Genomic DNA, 9464 nt, shown 5'->3' on the forward strand with positions numbered 1-9464 from the left:
TTCTGTCTCAGTTCCCTACAAATACAGCCTTTTGTTTTATTTTATTTATTTTTTTGCATTTTGTATTTTCTTAAAACTTTGTGGACTTTTTGTCATCGGTTCGTTTCTATACAAATGTGACAGCTCTCCATACAAAATGACATGTAATTATTTAAAAATGTGTATCTCGCGATTTTTTTTTTAAATTTTAATGTCTTCGGAAAAGTTGCAGAGTTTTTTTTAAGTCCTGTAGTGGTCCTCCAAACTCACCTTCTTCGATAGCGCAGAGTGGATCGCCGTTGGCGGCGATGGCGGACGTTGAGTGCGTTGGTGATTCCTCGGTCGGGTGAAAAACCTCGATAATTCCGCCGTGTGTGGCCGGATTGGGCAGGAAACAGGTTCAGCCGATGCGCGGCCAGCAGGAGCACCGATGGGCTCAGTTTCAACCCGGTTAAATAAATTAAACGCACAACTTTGTACAAAAACACTTTTTTTACACTAGACTACATTAACATCTATATTTCTTCTTATAACTAGGTACAAATAGAAATTGAACGGGGGTCCTCCCTTTGAGGCCCGACTGCGGGTATGGTCGGCGCGGAACTGAACTACAGCTCCGATCAGTTGCTCGCTCGTAGTCTCGATCGCCCTCTCGATCGTTCGCAGATCGCTCTCAGTCGCTCCCAGTCGCTCCCAGTCGCTCCCAATGGTCGCTCCCGTTGCCAAGGTGATTAGAAGAGATGGGAAGTAACCTCGGCTAATGGCTCCAATCGACTGACCCCTGGTCAGTGGCTGCGTGCTTCGTCGCACTCAGACATCCTCACCCACCCTGAAGTTGCTCGAACACTTCTGAAAATAAAGAAACAGAAACCCTCTCGACGCTCGACTGATTGGACACTACTCCTCAACCGCTGTTGCTTCTGGCTGAGCTGAAGATTCTTCTTCGTCTTCTTCTTGGGATGGCAGGATGCAAAGTTTGGCAACTGGACGTTGAAGGAGATTTGTTGCTGTTTTGACCGTCACGACGCGCACAACACCATCTTCACCAGGATGCAGCTCATGGATACGACCCATTTTCCACCGCATTGGGGGTTGGTTGTTGTCAACGATGACGACCAGCTTGCCCACCTCCACTTTCTTAGGATGCTGCCAGTTCTTCGTTCTGCTCTGTAGTTGCGTAAGGTACTCCGATCGCCAGCGTTTCCAGAAGTTCTGCGTTTGCTGCTGTACCATCTGCCACCTGTTCAGTCGATTCCCAGGGATGTGACTGTAATCAGGTTCCGGCAAGGCTTGCAGCGATGCCCCGGTCAGAAAATGACCAGGTGTAAGTGGTTCGAGGTCTGTGGGATCGTTGGAGAGTGCAGTTAGCGGCCTTGAATTCATGCAGGCTTCGACCTGCGTCAGTAGTGTGTTGTAGTCCTCAAACGATGCTGAATTCTCGCCGAGAACTCGCAGGAGGTGATGCTTGGCCGACCGCACTGCTGCCTCCCACAGGCCTCCAAAATGTGGTGCACTGGGTGGGTTAAAGTGCCAACGGATGCCTTCGAATTCGCAAACCCTTGCGATCTTCTCGTGATGTGTGACATCCTTCAGCTGCTTCAATAGTTGCTCCAGTACATTCTTCGCCCCGACGAAATTTGTACCGTTGTCACTGTAGATATCAGTTGGACGGTTTCGCCGAGAAATGAATCTACGAAGTGCTTGTAGAAAGCATTCCGTAGACAGATCGGTGACAAGTTCCATGTGCACTGCCTTTGTAGCCATGCACACAAAGAGTGCCACGTACGCCTTCGTTGGTTTACGCCCTCGACCAGCCTTCACGTACACCGGACCAAAATAGTCCACTCCGGTTTGAGAAAAAGGTCGTGACATTGTCACCCTCGCCTTGGGCAGATTTCCCATCTGCTGCTGAATAGAAGTTGGTTTTGCTAGGTAACATTTCTTGCATTTATGAATGACCAGTCGCACAAGGTCCTTGCCACCTAATGGCCAATACTTTGCTCGAACCGATGTGAGCACGAGTTGGGGCCCACCGTGCAGCAGTAGCACGTGGTAGTATTTGAAAAGAAGTTCTGTAAACCTGTGCTTTGCCGGGAGAACCATAGGGTGTTTCCTCCCCGGCGGTTCCTTCGAGTGCTGCAAACGTCCTCCAACTCGAAGCACACCAGCTTCGTCGATGTGTGGGTTGAACCAGCGTAAACGTGAGTGAGCAGAGACTGATTTCTCAGCTAACAGATCTTCGATTTCCTCAGCAAATGTGGTTCTTTGAACTAATCGGACTATGACTTCTTCCGCTTCCCTCAGCTCCTTCAGTGTGACGTATCCATACGTTTGCTTCGCTCCCTTGTTGAAACGACGGGTGAACCGTCGCGCCAGGGCCACAGCTCGAATAAGTGAGATGAAAGAGGAGAATCTTGAGAGCAGAATGTCGATGAACTCGACTGTTGCAACGCATGCCGCCACGACACGTCGCCTTTCTGGTGCTTCCTCTCCTGACAGATCAGGCTGCGCTGGCCAACTGCTTGGCTCCTCATCGTCCCAATCAGGACCTTCCTCCCACATCTCATTACCTTCTAGTTCTTCCGGTGGAACACCACGTGAGATGAGATCAGCTGGGTTGCTGACACCTGGTATGTGGTTCCAAACAGCACCAAGTTCCTCCGTAATCCGTTGAATTCTAGCAACTCTGTTTCCGACGTAGGTGTGCCAGTAGCTTGGAGGTTTCTTGAGCCAAAGAAGAACGCATGTCGAGTCCGTCCAGAAAAAAACTGGAAACCGTTTGCCAAAGACTCGAATGACCCACTCTACCAAATCTGCACCTAGATCCGATCCATTGAGCTCCAGGCGAGGTAGAGGTTGTTGTTTGAGAGGTGCGACTTTTGATTTGGATGTTAGTAGCCGCCTTGCTAGCTTCCGCTCTACATTCTTGGACCGAATATAGACACATGCCCCGTACGCCTTCTCCGAGGCATCCGTGTAGCAGTGAATTTGGATGTCGACTGCTCCTTGATTACCGTACATCTCGGAATCCGGATGTTGTTGAGTACGCCTAGATGTTGACTTAGCTTCCGCCATTCCTCACCCACCGTAGGAGGCAATGGATCCTTCCAATCGTACCGAGTGCCATCCACTCGCTGCAACGTCCACAGTTTTTGCATGAACATCTTCAGCAGAACCAGAGATGCGCCCAGGAGTCCCAATGGATCAAAAAAGGTTGCGATGATGGACAAAATCAGCTGCTTAGTTAGAGGTTGTCCCGGCGTCACCGCTGGATTTTTGAACTTGAACCTGAAGCAATCAGTTTTGGGCAGCCATTTAAGACCCAAGGTGTTGACCGACGCCTCTTGATCCCAATCGATCTCGTCAGGAAGTGCTAGATTCTCCCGTGCTACCCCACGTAGTACCGATGGCTCGTTGGACGCCCACTTCCGTAGCTTGAAACCTCCCGAACCCAGCAAACTGTCCAGTTGTGCCCTCAATTCGGTAGCGGTTGCGACGTCATCTGCTCCAGAAATGACATCGTCCATGTAGACGTCCGTTTCCAATGCTTGAGCTGCTAGTGGAAACCGTTGCTGCTCGTCCTGAGCTAGCTGCTTTAGTGTACGAGTGGCGAGAAACGGTGCCGGTTTTGTACCGTACGTCACCGTCGTAAGCTCGTACGTCGCGATTTCCTCCTCAGGGTTGAAGCGGTACAAAATGCTCTGGTAAGGTGAATCCTCCGGCGCCATGTCTATCTGGCGGAACATCTTTTCCACATCCGATACAACCATCACCTGCCGCATTCTACTCCGTAGCACAATATCTCGAAGATCTGGTTGAATGGTCGGTCCAACAAGTAGAACATCGTTGAGAGAGAGCCCGGTCGACGTCTTGGCCGACGCGTCGAAGACTACTCTCACCTTCGTGGTAGTACTTTCTTCTCTTACTACTGGATGGTGCGGTAGGAAGCACCGCGGGGAGTCGTTCGCTGGCCCCGCCTCCACCTTCTTCATGTGACCAAGCTCCAGATACTCCGTCATGAAGTCTTGGTATTGCTTACGAAGTGCTGCGTCCTGAGCAAGTCTTCGTTCCAGGCCTAGAAGACGCCTGGTAGCCATCGTTCTGGACTCTCCCAATTGAGCCCAGGTTTGTTCGTTTTTAGGAAGTCCTACAGTATACCGTCCGTTCGCTGCGCGGCTAACCGAGCGTGCATACTGGTCCTCACAGCGCGTTTCCTCTGGGGAGTAGATATTACCAGTTCCTACTTCCTCGCAGGACCAAAATCTGGACATCAGCTCCTCCATGCTGTCCGATATCGCCATGTTGCAAGTGATTTGCGTCAAGCTACATGGTGACGACACTTCTCCAGAAACAACCCAACCGAATACCGAGTCGGTGAGTCGTGGCAATTCGTTGCCCAACGGAATCGCCTTTCCCGTTTGGAAGAAGTTGAAGAAATGTTGAATGCCGAGTACCAGATCCACAACCCGTGAATGGAAGAACGTCGGATCAGCGAGTTCAACATTGTCCGGAATTTTCCAGTTCGTAGTGTTGATGGAAACCGTGGGTAGGTTCACAGTAACCTTCGGTAATACCAGAAAACTCATCTCCTGATTGTAGGGAGATGTCCGAGACTTTACGACAGCTTGTATTCTCCGCTTGGACTTCATGGCCGCTTGTCCAATGCCAACGACCGAAACGTCAACCTTTTGCATAGACACGTTCAACCGTTGATAAAGTCGTTCCGCAATGAAATTGCATTCAGAACCAGAATCCAGCAGCGCGCGTGCGGTGACGATGTTGCCCTCGTTGTCCTCGACAAGTACAACCGCAGTCGCGAGGAGGATGCTAGACGACTGACCGGTAGCCGCGTTGGATGACGTCGAGTCCGTAGTCGCCGAGTTTGCAGAAGTTTCATTAGGCTTAGAGGTCGACGGACCGCTCCCATCAGACGAGACCCGTTTTCCCGTCTGATTCTGCGTGGCAGCTCCCTCCGCTTGGAAGCACAGCATCGTATGATGACGTCCCTTACATTTCCAGCAGGAATACTTGGATTGACATTTCTTGGCGAGATGTCCGCTTCGTAAGCAGTTCCGACAGAGCGAGTGGCTTCGAATCAGCGACTCTCTGTTGCTTATCGGCATTTTCGTAAAGGTCGGACACGTGTGAAGATAATGCGACTCCGAACACGCCTGACACTTTTGTGTTGTCGACTGTACCGCGTTGTTGCTCACGTGTACAGGAAACGGCTTCTTCTTAAATCCTTGGGATGATTCTTGTTTGCTCTCTGAAGTTCCAGTGGATAATTTCGGTGGAAGTGATTCCAGAACCGAAATGCGACGCTGGATAAAATCCGTCAAATTGACCAGCGTGTCATTCTCCTGCATTGACGTGTACTCCTCCCAACCCCTTCTGGTGTAGGGATCCAAACGAGAGCTAAGAATCTCGACCAGCAGCAAATTCCGATAGTCCGCAGGTTGGACAATCTGATCCAGAGATTGCACCGTCCTCTGAAAGCTGTCGAGCGTCCTGTGCAATTCCGTAATCGATTCCTTGGTGAGAACAGGTAGCTTGAAAAGGGCTTGAACCTGTCTCCTCTTCAGCAGCTTGCTGTTGTTGTACCGCTTCAGCAACAAGTCCCAAGCAACTTGGTAGTTTCGTGTGGTGATCTTGATTGGCTCGATTAGTGATCGCGCTTCTCCCTCCAAACATCCCTTGAGATAGTGGAATTTCTCCACCTCAGGTAGTTCCTGCTTCCAGTGAATAAGAGATGAATAGAGATCCCTGAAGCTGAACCATTCATCGATGTTCCCGTCGAAAGTGCGAAGCTTGATTTGCGGTAGGCGAACGTGGTCTTGAACAGCATGAAACGAAGAATCAGCAGTTCGAGTTGTTTGATCTAGTGTAGACCCATCTTGCATGTCCTTGATTTTATCAAGCAAAAACGACTTGACCTCGAAATAGGTCTGCTCAAATTTCAACCTTTCAACTGTGAATGGATCACCTTCCACCGCAACATAATCGTCATGGCATTCCACTTCAGAAGAACATTCAACAATTCGCTCCCACAATTCATCGAACCGCTCAAGCCGGACAGTGATCTCGTTGGCAGTGGTGTCCTCCTTAAACTCATTCTTGAACTTTTCGATGATGTTGAACGAGCTCTGCAGACTCTTCAGTTTGGTTTGAAGTTGTTTAAGGGTAGCCTTGGAGGTCGATGGCACGATCTTCGGCGGCATTGTTGTTGTTGATGATAGTAACGAGAGAGAATGTACGGTGTAGTATTCAAAAACGTCCAACTTCGACCGGACATATACTGTAGCTTTACCTAGACAACTAACAGCAGTGCTGGCCGGCTCGAGTTGAATATCCAGTACAGTCCTCTCCAACAACGAAATGATCCACAAATTAGTGTGTGTGCGTGCGTGGGCGTAATGATCTCTCCAGCCAATCAACCAAGTAGTGCGGCAAACATCGATAGAGGGAAACTTATGTAGTACCACAGTATGAAGCTTCGGTAGACATATACTTCTAGCTTTACCTGTGGGTCTAACAGGTGTGCCACCCCCAGAGTCCACGTTGCAGAAATCGAGTTTGAACCTTGCCAAGAACGTCAGTCAGTCTCCAAAAACGAGTGTATTTCAGCAGAAGAACGTAACGAGAGAAATTGCGGATGTAGTATCGAAATGGTTGGCTTCGGTAGACATATACGTGTGCTTTACCTGGACAACCAGACACGACACCAAATCCGAAGCAACCAGCCAGATGAAACGACCCTCAATTGATTGAGTACAGGGATTGCTCGCCAAGAAGTAGTACCAACGCAGATTCGTCGAGAAGTGAAGTTTATTTTTAGGTGCAGCATACAAAAGGTCTTAACTTCGACAAGACATATCTATTTTTAAGTTTTTACCTGGACAAACTGCCTCATCTGCTGATGTCAAGTCGAAGTCGTAGATCAGCGTGCGGTGATCCTCAATGGCCGTAGTCGATGGCCAGCCTCGTGGTGCAGGCAGTGAACGCTCCGGGAACCCGTCCTGTCCCTCATGCGTTACAGGCAGTGAACGCTCCGGGAACTCGCCCTGTCCCTCATGCGTTGCCTTCCGTTCCGCGACCGCTCGTGAATTCAGCTCGAAACGGCGAGTTCGCCCGATTCCGCCGGGTGCTCCAACCCGATGGCAGTAGATGGAAGTTTGCGACGGTAGTCGACCGTCCGGATCGTAGAGAGTGGTAGTCGAAGTGCGTGTGTTAGTTTATGGCTGTAGAAGGCTTCGGCATAGACATACACCTGTGCAGTTCTACTTTACCTGAACGGAAGTGAACAACTCCGGTTGTTCGGTGATGTCCAGCGATGAACCAATGGCGAAGTCCTTCCTCGCGGGTGCGTGTGTGACCGTGTGCTGTTGGCGCCAATGATGCCCGCGATGGCGTCCGTGGACAATAGCCCGATGATGACGCACAGACGGTATTGTTTGAATCCGCGATGGCGGCGACGCGATGATCTCCTTTGTCCTCCAGCGACCAACGTGATCCTAGTCCCTTTGTCCGACACCAGATAGATCCTCCTGGTACCGTGGAACGTTGATCCGGTTCGAAGGACCACTAATGTAGTGGTCCTCCAAACTCACCTTCTTCGATAGCGCAGAGTGGATCGCCGTTGGCGGCGATGGCGGACGTTGAGTGCGTTGGTGATTCCTCGGTCGGGTGAAAAACCTCGATAATTCCGCCGTGTGTGGCCGGATTGGGCAGGAAACAGGTTCAGCCGATGCGCGGCCAGCAGGAGCACCGATGGGCTCAGTTTCAACCCGGTTAAATAAATTAAACGCACAACTTTGTACAAAAAACACTTTTTTTATTACACTAGACTACATTAACATCTATATTTCTTCTTATAACTAGGTACAAATAGAAATTGAACGGGGGTCCTCCCTTTGAGGCCCGACTGCGGGTATGGTCGGCGCGGAACTGAACTACAGCTCCGATCAGTTGCTCGCTCGTAGTCTCGATCGCCCTCTCGATCGTTCGCAGATCGCTCTCAGTCGCTCCCAGTCGCTCCCAGTCGCTCCCAATGGTCGCTCCCGTTGCCAAGGTGATTAGAAGAGATGGGAAGTAACCTCGGCTAATGGCTCCAATCGACTGACCCCTGGTCAGTGGCTGCGTGCTTCGTCGCACTCAGACAAGTCCTATAAGCTAGTGTGTTTATAGGGCCTTTCCAAACAAAACTCTAGAGTTGTAAGTATTAGTTCACGGTTAAAAAAATGCTGATTTCTCAATTAACTTTTTTGACATTAAAATATGAATTACTCATAAATACTATTTATTTAAGATTTTTTTTTGTTTTTGAATATGTTTTAGGGGACAAAAAATGCCATCTTTTAGGGTTTTTAACCTTAAAAAAATGTTTAATCGAATTTGCAATCGAAAAGAACTATTGCGATATATTGATAAAGAAAACCGTTTTAAATATTCAACAAAAAAAAAAAAAAACATACATTTTCAGTCTAATAAATCAAAGTGCCCATTTTTGCCCATCCATGTAAATAATATTTTAAAAAATCAAAAAAAAAATCCACATAAATATAACTCTAAGAAAAACATAAAAAAAAATAATTTGCAATCGAAAAATACTTCATATAAATTTTAAAATAGTTTACCGTTTTTGAGTTCTATCCACACAAAATTGAGTTTTTGCCTGTAAAAGACATGTGTTTTTTTTTTTCAAGTTATTCAACAATCATATTTTTTCCCATTTGGCAACACTGCCAAATTAATTTTGACCAACTTTTGCGCCATCTTTAAATTTGTCGTCTTAAACAAATCCATAAACTTAAATTTTCCAAAACGCTAATTTAAAATTAAAACACAAGCTTAATTATATTTGCAGTTTTTTAATTCATTTTCTTGAATATATACTCATAATAATATTAATGCCACAATATTATGCACGATTGATTTTAAAACTCAAAGATTATCTTCGATTTTTTGGTTGAATTTTCAATTTCAGTTTGTTTTATGTTTTATTTTATTTTTATTTTATCTTTATTCACATTTACATAAAAAAGAATAGCTTTACTATAAGAGTGCAGCAATTAAAAAAATGGTTGAATAAATAAAGTTGATAAAACAACTTATCGATACAATTATTGGAAAATTGGTGAAATTTTGAAAATTTCATCAATTCTACATGTTCAAAATCGTCTGTTGTATGAATTGGAAAGGTATTTCTCAGTGAATTCTGTTCAAAATTTGTTATAAAAGTGTTTAGAATAGTAATGTATATTTGAAAAAAAAAGTCTTTCTATTTTTTAATAATTAAAACTACACAATTAGATTTTAAACCAAAAACGGTAGTTGAAAAATCGGTAAAGTTTAGATCAGTAAACCATCTACCAAAATAAGCAAAATTTTACCGAATTTCTGTAAGTTTTTACCAAATTCACAATATTTACCGAACTGTTCAGTAGATGAAAATTCGGTAAATTTTACCGATTTCGTTTAAGAAAATC

The 9464-nt window shown here is 46.7% G+C and overlaps 1 protein-coding gene across 1 annotated transcript; it reads right to left on the bottom strand.

Annotated features, from left to right (window-relative positions):
• Positions 1–876: 876 nt before the first annotated feature.
• LOC119767864 lies at positions 877–6197 on the bottom strand. Its single transcript, XM_038257588.1, has 3 exons — positions 6015–6197; positions 3066–5708; positions 877–3000 (listed from the first exon to the last, which is right to left on the bottom strand). The coding sequence occupies exons 1-3, from the start codon at positions 6195–6197 to the stop codon at positions 877–879; spliced, it is 4950 nt and encodes a 1649-aa protein (XP_038113516.1).
• Positions 6198–9464: the final 3267 nt, after the last annotated feature.

Source organism: Culex quinquefasciatus, chromosome 2 (assembly GCF_015732765.1).
Source record: "Culex quinquefasciatus strain JHB chromosome 2, VPISU_Cqui_1.0_pri_paternal, whole genome shotgun sequence".
In the NCBI taxonomy this organism is placed as follows: Eukaryota; Metazoa; Arthropoda; class Insecta; order Diptera; family Culicidae; genus Culex; species Culex quinquefasciatus.

Bases quoted from the DNA above. Each gene is read 5' to 3' on its own strand.
- LOC119767864 (XM_038257588.1), bottom strand. From the start codon at position 6,197: ATGCCGCCGAAGATCGTGCCATCGACCTCCAAGGCTACCCTTAAACAA. The intron at 5,709-6,014 runs GTTGAATGTTCT...CACTGGAAGCAG, and splicing joins ATGAATTGTGGGAGCGAATT to GAACTACCTGAGGTGGAGAA. The intron at 3,001-3,065 runs GTGGGTGAGGAA...CCGGATTCCGAG, and splicing joins AGGATCCATTGCCTCCTACG to ATGTACGGTAATCAAGGAGC.